Here is a 23,447-nt window from a genome sequence, read left to right on the forward strand (position 1 = left end):
ACACACACACACACACACACACACACACACACACACAGGCATGCACACACACACACACAGGCATGCTCGCACATACACATGCACTCATGCACGCAAATACAAGCACGCACACACACACAAGCATGCACGCACGCACACAAGCACGCACACACACACACACGCACGCACACACACACACACATCCATTCATTTCTTTTTCCTTCTGCGTGTCAGAGATGAGAAGGGGAACCTCCCAGGTGAGGACCCCCAGGCCGACGTGGCCAAGGGCTCCGACTCGCCCAACACCTACCTGGACCAGGAGTGCCGACGGCGCTTCCCGCTGGTGGAGGAGGACGCTGTGCTGTACTGCTACGACTATGACCAGGCGTCCCCCGTGCGCAGGCTGAGCACCCCCACCTATGGTAGGACATCGCCCAACACTCACACATACACACACACACACACACACACACACACACACACACACCTACACCATGTTCACCCACACCGTTCCAGGACACACCAGTCCTCGCTGTTCCGCGTGGCAACGGATAATAGATGATGGCTCTGATATTTTCATCATTGATGGGTGTGTGTGCGTGTGTACGTGTGTGTACGTGTATACGTGCGTGTGCGTGGATGTGTGTGCGCGTGTGCGCGTGTGTGTGTGTGTGTGTGTGTGTGAGCTGGGTGTTTTCCGTCTTAGCGTTCACCCCGTGACGTACAGCATATTCATCATGGGTTCAGTGTGTGTAGCTGCTCATATTCAATATCTACATGAGGAAGCAGAGGAGGTGAGGTCAGTCATTTTGGAGGTAATAATACAGTAATTATTCAACATCCAGTGCATGGATCCACACAGAACTCCGCGCTCCATTCGGGCCACGTTGGAAACAGTTATTATGTCCAAAATCCCAAATTCCACGAATGCTCTCTGGAGGGTTTTTCAAACACGCCAGCAAGATACCACTCCACTCAGGGTGCTCTGGCGTTACCTCCAAGCCTGTGTGTGTGTGTGTGTGTGTGTGTGTGTGTGTGTGTGTGTGTGTGTGTGTGTGTGTGTGTGTGTGTGTGTGTGTGTGTGTGTGTGTGTGTGCGCGAGTGCGTGTGTGTGCGCGCGTGTGCGTGTGTGCGCGCGCGCGCCTCATGCTGAGCCCGTGTGCGCTGTGTGCTCCAGGCAGGCTCAGGCCCATCTCCATGCCCATGGAGTACAACTGGGTGGGAGACAGCGACGACCCCGTCAAGCTGAAAAGAGAGAGCAGGAGAGGTGAGTGGGAGGGGGAGAGAGGGAGAGAGAGAGAGAGAGAGAGAGAGAAAGAGAGAGAGAGGAAGAGTGGGTGCTGGGGTGTGGGTGGATGTGGCTGGGGGGACACGCCTTTGACTCCGCCCCTCAGCTCTCTGAGCCACACACATGCTCACACACACACACACACACACACACACGCACACACACACACACACACACACACACACACACACACACACACACACACACACACACACACACACACACACACACACACCGCTGCCTCCCGCGGCTCGTCGGGCGGCCTCCTTCGCTCTCTCCCTGTTTGTGATTCACTCTCTCTGTCTTCTCTCTTTTCCTCTCGCTCTATCTATTTCTGTTCCTGTTTTTGGATGTAGAAGGTATGCTGTTGCCTTGGTAACAAAAAATTAATCTAAAAAAAAGAGCGATTCTTTACTTTCTGGCAGAGGCAGCCCTACGAAAGCGTATTGCTTTGTTTCCACACCTCGTGGTTTGATGCTGCAGGCGCTGCCGCTCAAACCGATACCTTGGGGCTTTTTGGCAAAAAAAAAAGCAGGGTGCTATATTTAACTGCAGGAGACGGTATCTCAAAATGTTAGTATGCTGTCTGCCTGACGACAGCTGCTAATGACAGAATTTAAAACGAACAGTGTCCTCAACCAGATTATATGACTAATCAGTAATTATCTATTATGGTCCTTTGTTGTCTTTCCTAAAAACACTATGTCATAACGCAGCAAAGATTTAAGAGGTTAATTGAAGGTCTAGAATAATAAGCTCAGCGAGCTGGAGGCAGAAATGGAATTAAAATGATAAAATTAAGCTTTGGGAAAATAAAGCTTTATTGGTTTCCCAGGTTTTGGACCAAATTTACAAAGTATTATAAACATTGGAAAGTAAATGCACAGACATCAAATGACACTTAATGTAAACTTTGCAGAAGAAAAGGCGCAGAAACAGAACAAATCAGATGAAGTTAAAAAGATGTAAAATAAACCTGGATGCAGGTGATCAGTGTGTGTGAAGCCGCGTGTTTCCTGTGTCGTGCAGAGAACTCTCTGCTGCGCTCGGTGAGCGAGGACACGGCGCCGGGGGAGGAGCTTGTCCCAGGACGCAGCCTGGCCCTCAGCAGGAGGCGGAGCGACAGGGCAGGAAGCCCCGCCCACTACACATTGGTCCCCGCCCTCCAGGTGGAGGTGTCCCACTCCACGTCCAGCTCCGACACGGCGTCGCTCTACCACGTCCGTCCCTCCATCACTTAATCTTTTATTATTATTATAACAATTATTAGTCACTGCTTATGATTTATTATTATTATTACTATTATTACTCACCACTTATCATTTATTATTATTTTTATTATTATTACTATTATTACTCACTGCTTATCATTTATTATGATTATTATTATTATTACTATTATTACTCACTGCTTATCATTCATTATTATTATTATTATTATTACTATTATTACTCACCACTTATCATGTATTATTATTATTATTATTATTATTACTATTATTACTCACTGCTTATCATTTATTATTATTATTATTATTATTATTATTACTATTATTACTCACCACTTATCATTTATTATTATTATTATTTTTACTATTATTACTCACTGCTTATCATTTATTATTATTATTATTATTATTGTTATTATTATTATTATTAGTAGTAGTAGTAGTAGTATAATTATTAGTATTAATATTATTACTGTTATTAATCACTGTTTATCAATTATTATTATTATTATTATTATTATTATTATTACTCACTGCTTACAATTTATTATTATAATTATTATTATTATTGTTATACTCACTGATTATCATTTATTATTAGTAGTATTATTATTATTACTCACTGCTTATCATTTATTATTATTATTATTATTATTATTATTATTAATACTCATGGCTTACCATTTATTATGATTATTATTATTATTATTATTATTATTATTATTATTATTATTATTATTGTTATAACTCACTGCTTATCATTTATTATTATTATTATTATTATTATTATTATTATTATTATTATTTTTACTCACTGCTTATGATTTATTTTTCCAAACCCAATCCTTTCGCACAACAAAAGTACTTAGATAACACAAAAATATGACATGGTTTAGTATAACCCCTACTTTAGGTCTGATTTTGTTAATTATTGGGATTTAGCTGTTCACTTCATTACTAGTTTTTCACATTCAGTATTGCTATCCAATATTAAATATTTGATATTAATATGGAAATAGTAGTAGTTTTTTGATATTTGTTTTTACTCGATATCATTGAATGCAACTGAATCAGTCTTCCAAAAAAAATGCTCGCACCCAGAGTAATTTCTAAATATTAATGTGTCAGTCATATACAGTAAGTAATAAAACTAAAATCTATTTAAATACTTAATATATCACTCATATGTAAAAATCATTTAATTACGGATTTGCGGGTCAGTGTTGCGCAAAAACAAGAGTCAACAATACAATGAGATTTTCTACATTCAGTACAACATCGTTCAAACTACAGAGTTCACTGGAGAGAAATCTGTGCATTTTGGGATATTTGCTGATGCCGTCGCACCAATCATCGTTTCTCCGCTACATTTTCAGGCGCGTGCCGGGAAATATTTGAATGGTTTATTTACCTGACTTCCCATTTAGTGGACTCCAGATTGAAACGAGCGGTCGATTTCGGAACACGACTGTACTCGTCGCTGTGAGGATGAAGGATATGTTGGGTGTCCTCTGACTCTGCAGGTGTTTGAACGCTCATCGCTGCTCTCGGCGTCAAAGAAGAAGAGCGCAGGTGAGGACGTGTTACCTTAAGTAGCTTCGACATATTACAACACGCCACCTGCCGCTAGTGATCAATATGATCGCTCACCTGCTTCCGTTTGACCTCCTCCGCCTGCAGCTGGAAGCCCGCTGTCGTCGAGCAGCAAGCGCCGGATCTCCTGCCGGGACCTGGGCCAGGGAGACTGCGACGGCTGGCTGTGGAAGAAGAAGGACGCCAAGACCTACTTCTACCAGCGCTGGAAGAAGTACTGGTTCGTCCTGAAGGGAACCTGCCTGTACTGGTACCTCAACGAGCAGGTGAGCGCCCGGCGGGCTGGTGAGCGGCCGGCGGGCTGGTGCGCACCGCGTGGATCGGCCGCTTTGTCCGGTGCGGCGGTACGGACCGTGACTCTTACCTCTCCGCCCGCAGGACGAGAAGGCGGAGGGCTTCGTGAGTCTCCCCGAGTTCAAGATCGATCGCGCCACGGGTTGCAGGAGGAAGTAGTGAGTGTCATCACTTCCATTTGCCATTGTCACCGGTACATCCGCGTTGTTTGTCCTGCTCGCGTCACGGTGCCACCTGATCGGGCCGCTGACGAGAAACCTACACGTCTTCCGCTGACCTCCATGTATTGCGTCGTTGTTTTTTTCAACGTTTAATCCTCTTGATTTTTCTCGTAGCGCGTTCAAGGCCTCTCACCCGAGGATAAAGAGTTTCTACTTCGCGGCGGAGAACGTTGACGACATGGTGCGGTAAGTGGGTGAGACAGAGCCGCCCGCCGGGAGAAGGGAGACCCGGGGGCCGAGCTGACGTGTCGTTCCCCCCCCCTCAGGTGGCTGAGTCGTCTGTCCATGGCCGTGTCCGGCTTCTCTGAGCAGGAAAGGATCCGACAGGACCAGGGTGAGACGCCCCCCACACGCCCATTTCACTAAAAAAATCTCTCAAATCCTCAAAGTGGAGAGGTGCAGTTTGAGGCACATCGACCCCACATTCTTATCCTAAAATCTCTGTTGACGCCAGATTACTGGAGCGAGAGTGACCACGAGGACGTGGAGCTGCCCCCCGTGCCGAGACAGGGCAGCCCCCCTCCGCCTTACGACACCTACCCCCGCCCCTCCTCCGTGAGTCTCTGTTTTTTTTAAAGGCGCCGTGCTGATGTCTTTTGGTGTCTTCTGCGATAACCAGGCTGTGGGTCTCAGGCCCCGTGTCTCCGTTTCCTGCCGCGCACGTTGACGCTGCTCTCATGACTCTCCCTCCCCCGTTGCCGGCGGTTTCAGGTCAGCCCTTACCTGGAGGCCAAGCAGGGCCACCGCTCCTCCTCGGAGACGTTCCGGTCGCGCTCCTCCCACGAGGAGTTCCGCTCCGAGGGCCACGAAGGCGGCGTCAACAACGGCGTGTCGCCGGGGCAGACGGCGGGCGGCCACCGCGGCTCCTGGCAGGATCTGAGCCACGCCCGGCTGTACTACCTGCAGACGCTGCGGGCGGAGGGCGAGCTCGGCCGCGACGACAGGGGGCAGGTGTCGGCGGAGTTCCGCAGGCAGTCCACGCTGCCGGCCCAGCGCAGCTTTCTGCTGGACGGGCCCACGCCTCGCACCCTCAGCCCCGGTGTCAGCGCAGAGGCCGGGGGGAAGCCCCGCAGCTTCACCTTGCCCCGGGACGGCGGCCTCCACCCCGTCCACCCCATCGCAGCCGCCGCGGACCAGCAGGAGCCGCAGCGTTACCAGCTGGACCAGGCCAGGGACGGAGGTCAGTCACCCACAGCGAATAAGACGGGCGCAGGCGGAGGCCTCCACCGGAGGCCTTTAGAGCAGCACAATAGACTCCATACTGTCCAGTACACATTGCATGTCATATGGATTAAGACTTGTTACATTCAGCTGCATGATAATGTCGCCCACTCGGCATGCAGTGCATCTTGGTCATCCTTGGGGGGGAGTCCCCCCTCTTTGTGGCCCCTTCACAAGGTTTGTTCCATTTTCCCCCCGCCCGAGAGTGTTCAGACTCGGGATGTCGTAGGTTTTCTATGTGAGAGGTGAAGCTTGTGAAGCCCTTTAAGCTGCGCTGGGATCAAGGCCCATATAAATTAACTCGACTCGACTGGTATTATCCGAGATGGGATAAGAATAAACTGAATGGAAAGGACTGTGCCAACAGTTGTAAAAGGCACATCCCAGAATAACGCTGCTGGAGGAGACGCCAGACTGCGCTGGGGGAGAGAACTTGCTGCCGCGGCGTGTCGATCCAGCGACGGAGGAGCGGTTTCCACCCGTGTGCTTATGAGTGGGTGACACGGGGTGATAATCAGTATTTCTTTGAGGATTTTGAGTGATTATGGGTTTTTATTCAGAACCAGAACCGGCGGGGGATCCATCTCCAACTAATGGAACGGAATCTAATGGAAATGACCCAGTTTCCCCCATGGACCTAATAAGGATGTGGATGATGTCCTCATTGATACAGATTCATCTTGGCGGTATCAAGTTGGGCATTACATTCAAGTACTCAGCACATGAGCCTCTCTCTCTCTCTCTCTCTCTCTCTCTCCCTCCCAACCCTCCCGTCTTGTCTTTCTCTGGCTCTCTTTTCTTGTGCGATGGAGATGTCATTGGGCCCTTGGCGGTGTTTGGATGGGGAGGCGAGCAGGAATCCTTTCAGTGCACGTTAACGTTGGTTCGGGACAAATGAAGGTGCCGGGGGCGTCCTCCCCCCGTGTCCTGGTTTCCTCCTTTCACCGACGAGGAGGAGCGGCCCCGGACGCTCCATCACTCACCGCCCGGCCTCCTAAAACATGCTGTTTGGGTGCCCAAATATATATATATATATATATATTTTTTTTATGGCAGGCACCCCTCTTCACCACAAAAACAGAAGCCGTGCACATTTCATCTGCCTGTAATTAACTGATGTGTGGTTTAACATTTAACTAAAACCTTGCTTGACACAAAAAGTGCAAATCTCTCAACTACAAAAAAACTCACACTTATTTATGAGTGTGAGTACATGTATTATGTCTAATATATAAATGTATATTAAAAAATATGTTAAATATATATATAAATTATATTACTGTATACATCAGCATATTTTTTTATATTTATAATGATATTAATAACAATAATAATAATAACAATAATAATAATAATAATAATAATAATAACAATAATAATAATCATTATTATTATTATTATTATTTTAAAACAATTTTATTGCAGATTCCCTGCAATTCTTTCACCAGCCCCCAGAGGGCAGCATTCCCCAGTTTGGAAACACCTGGTTTAGTGCAATGCAGTGTGGATGCCACCAGAGGGCAGTGCTGAGAAAAGGGAAGGGTTGGGTTTATCTGGTTTATGTGATGCCAGGTTCCTGGTTTGATGCCGTCGCTCTACAAACTGTGACCCCCGAGGCTGCTCAGGCCAGAGGAGAGGAAAATAGAGGAAAACACAGTTAATTCAAGATGACGAGGAAAACAAAACCCCTAAACAATCTCTATCCTACCACCTCATTACCCTCCTCAAATCCTATTTCTCTTCAGAATCAGAATCGTCTTTATTGCCAAGTAAGTTTACACTTACAAAGAATTTGTCTTGGTGTTCGGTGCATACAGGAAACATAAATGTAAAGCAGAACAATAGGAAAACACTTCAAGCACAATCCATGAAATGGTCAACTACAAATCCCAGAATTCCATGAACAAACTGCAGCGTTTTAGTCCATGTCTCCGACGTCACTTCCTTCTCTCGAAATGTTCTTGTCATCCACTGATTTGCAGAGGAATTCCCAGCGAAATAAAGTATAAAATATGGTTTTTAGATTTTTTTTTTTTTTTACAAATTAATCTTACGGATTACCACTTTAAAACAGCTGAAAAATTGCATCTTTCAAGTGAAAAATATGTAAAGTCCATTTTTCATTGGAAGGAAGTGACACTATCCTCCAAATCTACTTAATACCACTCTACTTAATTGCCCAACACCTGAAATGTGTCCTTCATTCAGGTAAATGAAATAAATAAAGGACGACAGTGTTCCACAGATGGTTTAGCACTATGTTTTTTGGGGCTTATGGTCGTGGTGCTGACGGATGTGTGTCCTGGCAGGGCGTGGCCGGCTGCAGGCGGACTCCCTGGTCGACCTGTACCGCGCCCTGGAGCGCGCCAACCTGTCCAGCGCAGCGGACCCCCGGCCCTCCGGCCGCCTGGAGTACAAGCGCTCGTTTGTACGCCGCGCGAACGACCCCGCCCTCGGCGAAAAGCTGCACCGCCTCCGCGTCCTACACAGCTCGCTGCAGGTACGACCCCACGCACCAAATCCCACTTCAAAGAACCCACACTGGAAACTGGCTCCAGGCTCGAGTGCATAATGTCGCTGTCCCTCCCGCTCTGCAGAATGTCCCCCTTCAGGACAGGGAGCCCTCGTTGGATTTTTTGGGGTAGGCGGCGGCGCCGGGCCTGCGCCCGCCAGAACCTCGACGCGGCGACGACGACCCGCCTGTGCCTCAGCGAGCCCCGCCCCCTCCGCTTCCTCTTCCTCCTTCTCCACCCCAGGTGTCTTCCACCCGCTACGCTCCCTTTTTTTTTTTTTAAATAATTTTCAAATAAGAATAAAACACCACCCTCAGCTGGCACACAAGCACTTTGCTCCCCTCTGGGTTTGGAAGGACTTCCCGCAGAGACCTTAAACTTCCTGTTTCCCGCATGGCCACGCCCCTTTCGCTCTGTAAACGCCTCGTTCAGACGTTCCGAACATTTATTTTTGTGTTGATCCTAGATGAGCACAAAGCGATAGCAACGTGGAATCTAGCAGGGCTCTGTTCTGCATGTGTGTGTGTGTGTGTGTGTGTGTGTGTGTGCGTGTGCGTGTGCGTGTGCGTGTGCGTGCGCGTGCGTGTTCCTCCAGTAAACATTTATTGAACATTACGTGTCAGAAATACAGTAACGGTGACTACACAATGCTTTGAGGAACAAATCTAATTGTAATTCCAGTGCTGTGCCTCAGTGATGTGAATGTACACTGTACCGTCAGAGAGGAGGGAGAGGAGGACGAGGGCGACGCCTCAGAAACACGGAGCCCGGCAATAACGAACCTACAGTATATTGCAGCTCATAAGGGAAGGGTCAGAACAGCCGTCTATTTTTATATGCATGCCGTCTTCCTGGATGTTTCTGGATGGTTTTTGTATTCCTCAGTGCGTCCGGAGACTCGTCTTCGCCTCCCGCGTCGTGTTCCTCCCTTATTTTTTGACTTTATTGCAGGAAGGTGTTTCAAAACAAACATTCCGGCCCCGGAAGGTGAACTACTGTATTTATAGAATGAATCAGTGTATGGGCATGCTTTTCTCAAATGGAACGGGGCCACCAGGCGGTTTGCAGCTGGATGGAGGACACACCCGTGTTCACTTTTCTATTCAATAAAAATACCACGTGGCCGTACAGAACCCTGACTATCATAACTGACTGGTGTCAAACGCATGGATTTTAAATGATATGTATTTATAATATGGCACACAACTTAAGTATTTATATCTGTAATATTATATATGTATGTATAATATACAATATATATGTCATATATTTATGTTTTTACATATTTCTTACAGGATCATTGACTCTGGTTAATAGCAATTAAAAAAAGTGAGAATCAATTGATGACGGATCAATGGATCAACCGATCGATAGTGAAGTGATTGTTGTGATGGGGAACAGCACGACGGATCAAACTACAAAACAAAGAACTTCATCCAAATAACTATTTATTATTATTATTATTATTATTATTATTATTATTATTATTATTATTATTATTCATTTCAACATTTTCACCCGACAAAGATCCACAAACAGTTGAAAACATCCTATTAAGCCTTTATAGTTTTATACAAAAATTCATTTGAAGAGGACATTTCTATATTAATAGGTGTTAAATAAATCTTCTTTGAGATCAAGTTTTACAGTCATGGCAGAGGGGGAGGATGCATTTTTTTTTTTTTGCCTTATTTTCCGAAACTGAAAGTCATGTTTCTCCTTTGGAGATCCCGCAGATTTGGGATATTACAGTTTTACAGATAGAAAAAACGTTTGATTTTTTTACACTCGACTAGAAGCAAATTTAAGTTTAATTGAAGAAATGCACGAATAGACTATTAAAAATAAAATCCTCTGATATCATATTTATTACATATTATAATGAAGAGACAACCAAGTAACATGTAAAGTATAATAATAGAAACATAATGATGGAAACATAATAAGTATACAAACATAATAATTGGTATTATAATGGAAACAATTTGTATAATAATTTAAACATAATAATAAGTATAATAATAGAAACATAATGATAAGTATAATAATGGAAACATAACCATAAGTATAATAATAGAAACATAATAATTAGAATTATAATGGAAACAATAAGTATAATAATAGCAACATAATAATAACTTTTATAATGGAAACAATAAGTATAATAATCGCAACATAATAATACGTTTTATAATGGAAACAATAAGTATAATAATTGAAACATAATAATAAGTAATAATGGAAACAATAAGTATAATAATAGCAACATAATAATAACTTTTATAATGGAAACAATAAGTATAATAATCGCAACATAATAATACGTTTTATAATGGAAACAATAAGTATAATAATTGAAACATAATAATAAGTAATAATGGAACCATAATCACAAGTATAATAATGGAAACATAATCATAAGTATAATTATGGAAACATAATGCAAAGCAAATGAACCATTTAATGTGGTCTGAGCAACTGAGATCATGCTGCTAAGATGTGAAGGTGGTGCTGCGTGCGGATGGTGTTTTGGTGCTTGGGGGAGGGGGGGAAGATGTGGATGTGTTCTGCAGGTGGACGGAATGAAATGGCAACCAAACAGAGGAGCAAACACGGCGACACAAAACGTTCCGTTCCAAGGTTCTGCGACCGCTATGTTTTGTTTTCGACGAGACAATCGCCTTTTCCTCCCGAGTTTTGTTTTCCTCCCAAACAGTCCACCCCTCCGTCCACCGCGGAGCGCGTTCCTCGCTTCGTCTCGCCTCAGCGGCCCCTACGCCACAGCAGCCACAGCAGCCTGAGCAGCGGCACCCGTATTGCGTTGAAGCTCATCCCGTAAATTACGGGGTTGATGATCGGGGGCATGATCAGGAAGTAGATGGACAGGAAGGCCTTGGCTCTGAACGGCAGGTGCCCGCCCTCCAGGCGACTCTGCACAATCTCCAGGAAGCAGCCCACCGAGTAGTTGGCGACGGAGGCCAGACCAGGCATGCACGTGCGGAAGGCTTTGAGCCGCGACTGCCGGGGCAACTGCATGCAGATCCTCAGGATGTGCACGTAGGAGTAGAGCACCATCACGAGCTGCGGTAAGCTGTAGAGCGCCACCGACAGCAGCCCCACCGCGTTCACCAACGAGGTGTCGGTGCAGGAGAGTTTGACCAGAGAGTGGTTGTGGCAGTACAGCTTCTCTATCGTATTTTGGCAGAAGCGCAGCTGCAGCGTGAGGACGAACACCAGGAGGAAGGCCAGCAGCGGGTAGAGCCACACCAAGGTGATCAGCTTGTACGTGCGGCTCAGGGACATGATGGAGTGGTACTGTAGCGGGTAGCATATGGCCACGTACCTGTCGTAGCTCATCGCCGCCAGAATGGTAAATTCGACGATGGCGTAGGTGTGAATGGCAAAGATCTGCGTAAGGCAGCAAGCCAGCGACACCTCGTAGAAGCCGGACAGAATGTTGCTCAGCAGTGATGGCAGGAGCGCCGTGCCGCCATACAGGCCGTTGGCCGCCTGGCTGCACACCAGGAAATACATGGGCTCGTGCAGGCTTTTCTCCAGATAGATGACACAAATCAACACCATATTCCCAGCAATTATGACAACGTACAGAAAAAGGAAAACACAAACGTGCACCGCTGTCAGGTCCTGCATCTTATAGTATGAAGACAGAAAAATTGAGGTCACGGCAAATTCAGATGAGTTGGCCATGCTGATGGCGATATATCTCCCGGTGCTGCAGGAAGAGATTGTTCTTTACATTTGAGATGGTATTTAATACTGTAGTGTGCACCAGAGGAAACGCCAGCAAGCCCCTCTCCACCTGCCCAGAGCAGCATCCCTCCATCACATGGTGTGAGGAAGGAGCCAATCAGGGGCTGGACCTTCATCATAAGAGCAAGAGAAAGTTCAGATTGCATCATGGAAATATAATATAACGCAATAGAACAATAATAAAAATATACAATAATATGATGTAAAATAATAAAATATATTATAATTGAATATGGTTGCCATTACCCTCACTCTGTGTTGTATTATACTGTATATATATATATATATACATACACTGTTATTCCCCTCACTTTAATATACTTAGGTATGGAATTTGTACTCAATCATATCTAACATAATATCTTATATTATATATATATATATTATCGTATTATAAACTGAGGATCTTTCATATGGAATAAGGATGAAAATTAGATCAAACTAATTGTCATTGCACAGAGACCAATTATTGAGGCAACAAAATGCATTTTAACATCCAAGTAACTGATGGATCCATGGAGCAGTGGGCTGCCATGTAGCCGCACCCGGTGAGCAGTTAGGGGGTTAAGTATCTTGCTCAAGGACACATCAGCACACTACCAGGAGGAGCCGGGGATCAAACCGGCCATCTTCCGATGACTAGACAACCCGCGCTACCTCCTGAGCCACTGCAATGTCTGTCCTAAACCTGATACAGTAAGAGTGTCCAAATAGTGAGTTTGCATGTTCTGCAGAACACTGTTTCTGCACACTGGGCCGACATAAAGTACATAAAGTGCTTATAGTACATAAGTGTACACAAAGTACATTAATGTACATGAAGTATGTTCAGTACATAATGTACATAAAGTGCCTGGTCTCTGACAGAGGGTTCCAGTACCTTAAAATAATAACACACTGGACTCTGAAACAGGGTTCCCATAGCTCAGACAAAAAGGTCCAACAAAACAGAACTTGTCCCCTTCCAGAGGACCTGGTTCCCCGCAACAGCCCAGTCCACCGCCTCCATCACCTCTGGCGGACCCCCTGGGAGCGGGTTGGTACAGGGGTTGCCCTTTGACCCACTTGTGGCTCCACGGGGTCCTCGGGCGACACTTCTGTGTACCTTCCCCGTGCTGGAGAGTCCCTGTTCAGGCGCCACTGTTGTTTCGCCTGCCACAACCCACCTGAGTGCCGTGTTCAGGGACCTCCGGCTCGGAGACACAGATGATGGGGTTGAGAAAACAAAAGTTTGTTGTGGAGAGGGGGCTTGATAGAACAAGCCCCGGAACAGACACATGTCATGACAAGGGCTCCTCTCATGAGCGTGTGTGGGGATGGAGGTTTTACCTTTTGCTGGTTAGACCAACCAACGAGCAACAGGCGTACAGCCACACTGATCCTGGGCCCAATTACCTAGAACCAGGACATGTGTGGCTGCTCAAACCACACCACAAGTACATAATGTACATAAGGTACATAAAGCACATAAAGTACAGAGAGTACATATAGCACATAGTACATATAGAACATATAGTACATATAGAACATAAAGAACATATAGTACATATAGTACATATAGCACATGAAGTACATAAAGTACATAAAGTACAGTCCTGTACATTACTGTGTAATCCGTGCAGCTCCACACTAGTGATATGTGAGCGCTCGCCAGGTGCACTGTGGAAAATATCGAACAACTGTCAAAATAAAATAAAATAATGGTAACGACCTTGTGTTGCAAGGTCAAAGCTGTGAGGCTGCACTGATCGAGCTAATTCTTCAGTTTGAGAAAACAAAGTGTCTGCTCATCAGAGCAAGATTCACCTCAGACTCACTCTGGAGAAGAGTCGTTCCATTTTCTGACCTTCTGAACAGCCAGAGTGGGTTGGCTTCCGCCTGGGAGTGGAATCTCGCAGCGATGGGAATGAAGAACTGACACTCTGCCAAAATGATTTATTCTGGGGGAATGCAAAGAGAAAAGCCTTTCACTCACATTTCAGTACCATCTGGTCCCAATTGCTTGACCTTTTTTTTCCTTACTTTGACCTTGGACCAGTTAGTGATTTCAAAATTCACTCTTTTGAGGGCGTTGGCGAGCGTTGGCGAGCCTTCTCTCGCTCGGCCGGTGAGCACAGTTGTACACGTTATTGAGCAGTTCAGTTTCGCGATGACGAGTGGGACAGACGAGGCTGGAAACGCTGCATTGGTTCTCGAGTTTGATTCTCTGTGGTTTTGCGATTTTCATTCCGGTTTTGCCGCGTTCCGGCCGCTCAGACTCCCAAGCGGCTGTCTCTGCTGATGTTCACATTTATGACCAATTTGGTCATAATATTGCCTCATATTGATAACGGATCCGCTGTTTCCATGTTCCATCACAGTTACATCATGAGTGGAGGTTATTTGCCCCGTTCTATTCTCAAGGTGCTGCTCTCAGGCCCGGTTTGAGTCTCATTACCGCTCTGTTTAATTACTGCCGAGGGAATGGAGACTGACCAGTAACGAAGCTGTGGACGAGTTGGTTTGGCTTATTCCCAAAGGGAAATGCTGAAGTCACCAAAAAAAATAAGAAGGACAATGATGAGTTTGTTTGTGTGTATATAGATATAGATATATTTATTTGTTTGTTTATTTATTTATTTATTTATTTGTTTGTTTGTTTGTTTTTGTTTATATATATAAAAATATATATAATTTATTTTGTATTACTATAATGTATTACTACAATACTACACTATAAATTTTTTTTTTTGAAAATTCTGTGATGAGTCCCTCATTTAACCCATACATAGTGCGGCGGATAAGTGAAAAATCTTCACAAGCACCAATTTGAGACTCGGCTGATACCACTCTTTCAAAAGAGTCTGTTAGCATCTTCAAAAGTCAAACTTGCACACAAAATAGTGTTTTCACGATAAGGTTTGTCAGAGTACTCCAACTTTAAAGATCCTACCATGAAATCATACATTCCATTTCAAGTACATGTAACCTTTCGCATTTTTCTGTGTGTCCAGCTGTATCCCATGCACCTCACACTGCATTTCATTTGAATTCAAAAGGAAAAAGGAAAGTAAATGGAAAGCCCCTCGACTTTGAATCACTTATGATCATCCCAACTGTAGCGTGTTAAAAGCAAAATGACTGGAGCAAATGTTGAGGATCTCAAAACACCAGCAACACATTACCCATGCCGTACTCAGCGTTCATGAGCGTCCAACGTCCATGACATGCTGACCCTGAAACGCCCACAGCTGGAACCTGCATATCACAGTGGAAAAGTTGTCATGCACAAGTCAGCAATGGCCATTGATCGGGCCCACGAGCAAGCCAGCGCTATCGTCAAGGGTGATGGGGTGCGGTTGGTGTCGCTGAGGACCCTTTGGCCCTAAGAAGGTTGCCGGTCCCCAAATCAGTCGCCTCGTTGAATGTATGTTGCAGCATCAGAGGCGGAGGATGCGACCCAGGCAGAAGACTTTATGCAGTAGACACGGTGGAAGGAGCTCCCAGCTCCTTACGCACTGCAGATCCCACAACCTTCACAAAACACCTCAACACCTGATCCCGTCTGAGCTAGGGACTGACTGTTGTTGTTGTTGTTGATATTGAATCTTTTTAAGTTGTTGTTTTGACATAATTCACTTATAACATATGAGTACTTATCATATGGCACTAACATATGAAAATCATTGGACACGTCTCAGAGAGGACTCCCGGTTCAAGGTGCTGAAGGATATTGGAAATCCTTTTCAGGAAGAGACCGGGGACCTGCTGACTTTGGGTACGTAGGATATAAGCAGAAGCTTTGTTGCTACCACAGAGTAGCCACCAGGACACTTGAGACTGCCTCTGTCAAGCCATGGGAAGAAGCTGTTTTTCCGTCTTGTGGTGCGTGCAAGTGTTGTCCTGTGTCGCCTGCCAGAGGGGAGTAGTTTGAAGAGGTGGTGCGCAGGGTGGGTTGTGTCACAGGTGATGTTGGAGGCCCTGCCCCAACATCAGGCCTGGTGGATGTCCTGGATTGCCGGCAGCTGTGTCCCAACGATGTTTTGGGCCATCTTCATGACCCCCTGCAGAGCTTTCTGCTCCTCTCTGGTGCAGCTGGCATACCATGCTGTGATGCAGTATGCCAGGATGCTCTCCACTGTGCACCGCTAAAAGTTTGCTGAAAGAACATGTTCATGTCCTCTGCCAGCGAGGGGTTGCTGCTTACGGTCAGGCTATCCTTCATTCGCTATGTTTTGTCTGTGGCGGCCTGTACGCCTTGCCACATGCGTGGGGGTCATTGTCTGCCTAAATAAGTTTCAGCAGTATGATTTAGTGCCACTGAACCTCATGCTGAGCTCCACAGCAGCGATGTCACCAGTGATGCCCTGCCTGTGCCACAACATCCACTGTGTTATTTCAACTTTAAACAACGGAACATCTTTTCAGCAACTGCTGTCAGTTCTCTTTTACAACTCTGGGTGCAGGGTAAAGGGTGGGGCAACTGCTTAGGTGAGAATCGGGTGAGCAGTTAGAGCTAGTAGGAGTCCATCTCGGGGATGGGGCTGACTTCTGAAACAATGAATGATCGATGAATGCACCACTGTGCCCCATGCTACAGCATTCCACCCAAGTGGCATGTTAACTGTGTTATTAGGTAGCTCCGTTGCCGAGAAAATTTGTGAATGTGACAGAAAGAAGCATGCAAGAGGTTAGGTGTATGTAGCCTCCATGTGGAAGAATATCGGATTTGATGGAAAAAAAATTCACTGAACTCTTTCTTTTGTGTCCAGTCCATATTGAAAAATGGCCATCTTTAATTTTTAAGAGGCTAACAGGTTTTTTTTTAAGTCGTCCCAGATGCAGATTCATGCCAATTCTGGTGCTGATATCACAAAGTGAATGATTCCTATGAAAAGGTTCTGTTCTCCTTTAGCATGAAAACAACATAAAGGATTTAATAATGTCACTTTATTCAGAAATTATTAATAATGTCACTTTATTCAGAAATCATTTATGAATATGACTTTATTCAGATATAATTTATTAATGTCACTTTATTCAGAAATTATTAATAATGTCACTTTATTCAAAAATCATTTTGAATATCACTTTATTTAGAAATAATTTATAATGGCACTTTTTTCAGCCATTAGAAATCACGCGGCACTCCATAGTCTATTACAACAATATATTTTTTCAAATGTTCCTATAGTCAGACGTAATAAGAACATTTACCAGAATTACGTCTCATCTCATCACATTTTCCACAGGTTCCAGTTGAACATCCCAAACCATCTAAACTGAAAGACAAGGAGGAAAAGACCGAACAGAAAACCGGAGCGGAGCAATTACAGTTATAATGCTTCCGAAAACATATTTTTACACAACATAGATAAAAATAAATTTGCCAAAAGACAATTTGGAAATAGAGAATAAAATGCAAATATAAGGTCAAATAAAGTTCAGTAAAAGATATTGCTGGATGAAATATGCACAGGAAGCAGACAGTGTTTTAATTCATAAATGCATATCATCATAATCAGAATATTAATGGTTAATAATAATGTGAGAATAATGTCATGAAACATTAAAGCTCCCTATTCAGTCCTAACAATGTGAATAAACACATCGTGTCCTGGTGACTTTCCTTCTTTCAATGAATGAAGGTCGTTTCGTCAGTGCCGCTCGGGGTTCCTTTTCCCCACATCAACCGTAACAGTCGACAATATGAGTTGAGAGTTTAGGATTTTCACTATTTCTCAAAAGTTCCAAGATCAAGCAATAGAACGACGGGAAATCATCCTTTTCTTCTGGAGACATGACTGGAACGCAGACGTTTTTATAGGCTCCCAAATAGAAACGTTTTAAAATCATGACATAATATAATGTAATGTAACATAAGATCATAAACCTGTTGATCCGGGCCTCTTACTTTGCTCTTATTGGTACCCGCTTCTGAAATCTGAAATAAAATTTCAAAATATGAACTCGTATGAGTTGGTTCCCAAATCCATAAACCACTGGGTTGGTTATTGTTGGAATCATGAGAAAATACAGCGACAAGAAGATTCTGGACTCCTGTGGCATCTTGCTCATGTCGAACCTAGTTTGCACGATCTCGAACAGGATGCCCAGAGTGTAGTTTGCAACAGATATCAAATGAGGGAAACAAGTATTAATCACTTTCCGCCGCGATTCTTTGGATAATTTCAGGCACACCCGAATGATCTTCATGTAGGAGAAGAGGATCATGAGTAGCTGCGGCGCGACCAAAAGCAGAATGAGCAGAAGTCCCACCATGCTGATGTGGGGGGAACTGGTGCAGGAGTTTTTCACAAGTTCAAAGTTGACGCAGTAGAGTTTGTGCAGAGACCTTCCGCAGAACTCCAGCTGCAGCGTGAGGGAGAAGTAGGACATGAAGATGAGCCAGGAGTACACCCAGGGCAGGCAGAGCAGCAGGCGGATTTTGGAGACGGTCATGACGCTGTGGTAGTGCAGGGGGTAGCAGACGGCGATGTACCTGTCGTAGCCCATCACGGCCAGGATGCTGAACTCCACGGAGCCGTACGTGTGCAGGAAGACCACCTGCGTCTTGCAGCCCTGCACCGAGATCTCGTGCGAGTCGGACATGAGCAGACTCAGGGTCGCCGGCAGCAGAGCGGTGCTGCCGTAGATCTCATTCAGGGACAAGTTGCACGTGAACACGTTCATGGCCTGGTGCAGCTGCTTCTGCCTGGAGATGACGGCAATCAGCTGTATGTTCAGAGCCACTATCATGAAGTAGATGAGGAGGAACAGCGCGAACAGCACGTGTTTGTAGGTTTCCACCACGATGTACGCGGTCAGCGTGAAGCTGCTCACCGACGTGTTTTCCATGGCGTGGCTCAGTTGTCAACAGAAAAGGGGGAAAAACTTACATTGTGTCAATACTACTTTGATATCACAGATAAAACTTTAAGTCTAATAATAATAATAATAACACCACAAGTAAAAACACTCAAAGTCTTTTACATGAATAAAACACCCTCAGATAGTAACAATAAAACAATAAAAGCAAACAAGCAAAACACATTCATCTTTCATTTTTACAATATACTCATTTCAGATTTGGGTTATTGTGAAGGATCACAATCATTCTTTTTTCAATGGTGCAAATATTGTTCCATCTTGAATTATGACATCAGTCATTGAATTATTAGTCTTGAATTCACTACATTCTCAAGTAATTCTCAAAACAGATGGAATGAAAAGCCACGGTGAAGTTTGAGGTCGTAGATTCCACCAGGCTGGGGTGACTCCACCTGCTCACTCTGTCCCAGCGCCGTGTGATGCTTCCAGCGGCTTTTATGCATCCACCACGCTGGGGGGTGGAGGGTTATGCATCATGTTGCCACGGCAACAACTGTGTGTGACCAGGAATTAATCCATTGAATCTCTCATGAATCTGGTGATGGTGATGGAGAGACACAGTGTTGAATGTGGCAAAGATAACGAAGGCAATGCCGGGTTCAAACGACCTGGCACTGGTCCTGGTCCTGGTCCTGTTCCTGGTCCAGGTCCTGGTCCTGGTCCCGGTCCCGGAGCCGGTCTCATCCTGGTCTGTACATCGACATGAGCTGATATTCTCATGGTGACAAGTTGTTTCTGTACTCCCTGTTTGGAGAGCAATACTTTTCTGGCAAAAGTTCAAAGAAAATGTAAATATCTCATGACGGTTTGTCAAAACAGGACTCTGTAGTACAATGATCCAACTATCAATTAGCTGGAAAAATCCATAGTCCATAATTGGGCTATCAATGATTAGACAGATTCACATGGAACATGTGGTTTTTCTGCATATTAGTTGGAAGTATGTTTTTAAAACTCAGGTTGCAAAAGTCATGAAAGTCAACTGAACGTGGAAAAAGTTCCTTCCCCACACAGACCCCAGAAGCTACTGGTAAAAGTCAACAGATGGAATATATTGGTTGGATGTGGAATATCATAAACAGTTGCACGGTGGATGCTCTCCACTGTGCACCGCTAAAAGTTTGCTGAAAGAACATGTTCATGTCCTCTGCCAGCAGTGGGCAGCCGCAGTGCAGCGCCTGGGGACCAACTCCAGCTCTTTTTGCCAGTGCCTTGCTCAGGGGCACCGACAGGAGTATTAACCCCTAACATACATGTCTGATGGTGGACACCCACACAAACACAGGGAGAACCTGCAAACTCCACATGGAGAGGACCTGGGACGGCCGGGATTCAAACCCAGGACCTTCCTGCTGTGAGGCAACAGTGCTATGCACAAGAAGAGACCATGCGCCGTAATTGCTGTTCTGATTTCCATCGACTTAATTAATTATGTTTATTTTATGTATCAAATACATTCAATGTTTATGTTTTTCCAAGTACATGTTCTCTTCATCTTAGAAGAAGGGGAAGTAATGATGATTAGTTGTTTATAGACCCAAACATGGCAAGATGTTTCTCCAAAGAGGGGGGTTGGTGGTGGTTCTCCATAACCAAAAAGCTGTGCTCTGGTCATCCCACTGGTCGTCCACAGGACAGAGTCATTGCAGCGGTTCTTGGTGATTAACGGGCAGTGCATTTTCCTGGTTCGAATCTTACGTTACTGGGCGCTCGTTCAGTGTGACATGGCGAGGCCAGCTGTCTGTGCCTCACAACCTCACCACAGGGGTGCCCCAAGGCTCGGTGCTAGGACCCCTCCTCTTTGCCATATACACCACCTCACTGGGCCCGATCATCCGCTCACATGGCTTTTCATATCACTGCTATGCGGATGATACTCAACTCTATCTGTCCTTCCCGCCCGACGACCCCACTGTCTCCATGCGGATCTCGGACTGTCTCGCTGACATATCCACATGGATGAAGGATTATCATCTTCAACTAAATCTGGGGAAAACGGAACTGCTGGTCTTCCCGGCCAAACAAGGTATTTATCACAACATTGATATTAAAATCGACTCTTTATCTCTTGTTCCTACCAAGGCTGCAAGGAATCTTGGTGTCATTATTGATGACCAACTGACATTCTCGGACCATGTTTCCGCCGTCTCCCGGTCCTGCCGCTTCGCACTACTCAACATCCGAAAAGTCAGGCCGTACCTGACCCAATATGCCACTCAACTGCTGCTACAAACCTTGGTGATGTCCCGTCTCGACTACTGCAACGCCCTCTTAACAGGCTTGCCGGCCTGTGCGGTGAAGCCACTACAGATGATACAGAATGCGGCGGCGCAACTGGTGTTCAACCAGCCAAAGAGTCACATGTCACTCCGCTACTCATCGAGCTCCACTGGTTACCTGTAGCCGCCCGCATCAAGTTCAAGTCTCTTATGCTGGCCTACAGAGTGATTGCTGGGAATGCTCCCGCCTACTTAAATGCTCTTGTAAGAGCACATGTTGCCCCCCGGATGCTGCGCTCGTCAAATGAGCGTCGCCTGGCTCTGCCGGCCATACAGCCACGGCAATCCAGGCTATTCTCATTTGTAGTTCCACGTTGGTGGAACGCGCTGCCAAAAATGACCAGAGCAGGGACGTCCCTCTCTGTCTTTAAGAAGCACCTGAAGACCCAGCTCTTCAGTGAGTACCTCCTGTCCTAACCTACAATTACTTAGCACCACCTTGCAGTATTTATTGTTACACCAATGTTGTTGTTACACTAATCTCTGTCACAATGTAGCTTAAATGTTATTCTCCCTTGTAAGTCGCTTTGGATAAAAGCGTCTGCTAAATGACTAAATGTAAATGTAATGTAATGATTAAAGGATGAATAAAGAGTTGCATTGCACGTTGAGAAGTTCAACTCCACTTGCAGACGAACTCTGTTCTAGACGCAATGGAACAAATACTCTGCGTTGTATGTCCAGCATGATGACAACACAGGGTAAAACAAACAAATAAAATCATTGTCCTGCCAGAGATGAGGACGCGTACATCCTAAAATAGACCACACAACTTCATTATGATTTCTAATTTGTCCTCAAACTGAAGCGTCATCCGTCCCCTCTGAAAGTCAGCGAAGGAGACTCCAGAACCACTCTGAGGCAGGAAGCTGTCTGTTCCTAAACACGGGCCCTGAGCATGTTCTAATGTCTGTGTTGATACGTTTAGAGGACCTTTTACATCTGGTTCTTACTTTATACTACTTTGTACTAAACATAATTACTCTAGCATTTATTTATTTATTTACTTATTTATTTATTTGTTTGTTTGTTTGTTTTTGTTTATATATATATATAATTTATTATTTATTACTACAATGTCTTACTCCATGCTACACTATAAATTCATTTTTTTGAAAATTCTGGGATGAATCCCTCATTTATCCCATACATAGTGCAGCGGATAAGTGAAAAATCTTCACAAGCACCAATTTGAGACTCGGCTGATACCACTCTTTCAAAAGAGTCTGTTAGCATCTTCAAAAGTCAAACTTGCACACAAAATAGTGTTTTCACGATAAGGTTTGTCAGAGTACTCCAATTTTAAAGATCCTACCATGAAATCATACATTCCATTTCAAGTACATGTAACCTTTCACATCTTTCTGTGTGTCCAGCTGTATCCCATGCACCTCACACTGCATTTCATTTGAATTGAAAAGGAAAAAGGAAAGTAAATGGAAAGCCCCTCGGCCTTGAATCACTTATGGTCAAAATGACTGGAGCAAATGTTGAGGATCTCAAAACACCAGCAACACATTACCCATGCCGTACTCAGCGTTCATGAGCGTCCAACGTCATCCACGTGACATGCTGACCCTGAAACGCCCACAGCTGGAACCTGCATATCACAGTGGAAAATTAGTCATGCACAAGTCAGCAATGGCCATTGATCGGGCCCACGAACAAGCCAGCGCTATCGTCAAGGGCGATGGGGTGCTGTTGGTGTCGCTGAGGACCCTTTGGCCCTAAGAAGGTTGCCGGTCCCCAAATCAGTTGCCTCATTGACTGTATGATGCAGCATCAGAGGCGGAGGATGCGACCCAGGCAGAAGACCTTATGCAGTAGACACGGTGGAAGGAGCTCCCAGCTCCTTACGCTCTGCAGATCCCACAACCTTCACGAAACACCTCAACATCTGATCCCGTCTGAGCTAGGGACTGACTGTTGTTGTTGTTGTTGTTGTTGTTGATATTGAATCTTTTTAAGTTGTTGTTTTGACATAATTCACTTATAACATACAAGTACTTATCATATGGCACTAACATATGAAAATCATTGGACACGTCTCAGAGAGGACTCCCGGTTCAAGGTGCTGAAGGATATGGGAAATCCTTTCTAGGAAGAGACCGGGGACCTGCTGACTTTGGGTACCTAGGATATAAGCGGAAGCTTTGTTGCTACCATGGAGTAGCCACCAGGACGCTTGA

At 45.0% G+C, this 23,447-nt stretch overlaps 3 protein-coding genes across 3 annotated transcripts in view; 1 reads left to right on the plus strand and 2 right to left on the minus strand.

Annotated features, from left to right (window-relative positions):
- The window catches only part of LOC307240143 (connector enhancer of kinase suppressor of ras 2-like), a gene marked incomplete at both ends in the record, with an annotated part of 28,582 nt that extends 20,112 nt beyond the window's left edge, over nucleotides 1-8,470 (plus strand). The window contains 12 exons of the mRNA XM_080013799.1: nucleotides 214-401; nucleotides 1,157-1,246; nucleotides 2,297-2,487; nucleotides 4,020-4,068; nucleotides 4,177-4,355; nucleotides 4,468-4,541; nucleotides 4,719-4,790; nucleotides 4,871-4,938; nucleotides 5,059-5,159; nucleotides 5,316-5,784; nucleotides 8,135-8,325; nucleotides 8,423-8,470. Of these exons, the coding sequence (XP_079869925.1) occupies nucleotides 214-401; nucleotides 1,157-1,246; nucleotides 2,297-2,487; nucleotides 4,020-4,068; nucleotides 4,177-4,355; nucleotides 4,468-4,541; nucleotides 4,719-4,790; nucleotides 4,871-4,938; nucleotides 5,059-5,159; nucleotides 5,316-5,784; nucleotides 8,135-8,325; nucleotides 8,423-8,470 (1,720 nt within the window). The remainder of the gene's footprint in view (nucleotides 1-213; nucleotides 402-1,156; nucleotides 1,247-2,296; nucleotides 2,488-4,019; nucleotides 4,069-4,176; nucleotides 4,356-4,467; nucleotides 4,542-4,718; nucleotides 4,791-4,870; nucleotides 4,939-5,058; nucleotides 5,160-5,315; nucleotides 5,785-8,134; nucleotides 8,326-8,422) is intronic.
- A 2,631-nt stretch (nucleotides 8,471-11,101) lies between these two features.
- On the minus strand, nucleotides 11,102-11,920 carry LOC307239982 (olfactory receptor 51E2-like; the record flags this gene model as incomplete). The annotated part of the gene is made up of 1 exon (XM_080013558.1): nucleotides 11,102-11,920. The coding sequence occupies one exon, from the start codon at nucleotides 11,918-11,920 to the stop codon at nucleotides 11,102-11,104; it is 819 nt and encodes a 272-aa protein (XP_079869684.1).
- A 6,078-nt stretch (nucleotides 11,921-17,998) lies between these two features.
- LOC307239983 (olfactory receptor 1M1-like) lies at nucleotides 17,999-18,946 on the minus strand (the record flags this gene model as incomplete). Its single annotated transcript, XM_080013559.1, has 1 exon — nucleotides 17,999-18,946. The coding sequence occupies one exon, from the start codon at nucleotides 18,944-18,946 to the stop codon at nucleotides 17,999-18,001; it is 948 nt and encodes a 315-aa protein (XP_079869685.1).
- Between the last annotated feature and the right edge of the window lie 4,501 nt (nucleotides 18,947-23,447).

Source organism: Zeus faber (assembly GCF_960531495.2).
Source record: "Zeus faber genome assembly, chromosome: 14".
Classification (NCBI taxonomy): domain Eukaryota; kingdom Metazoa; phylum Chordata; class Actinopteri; order Zeiformes; family Zeidae; genus Zeus; species Zeus faber.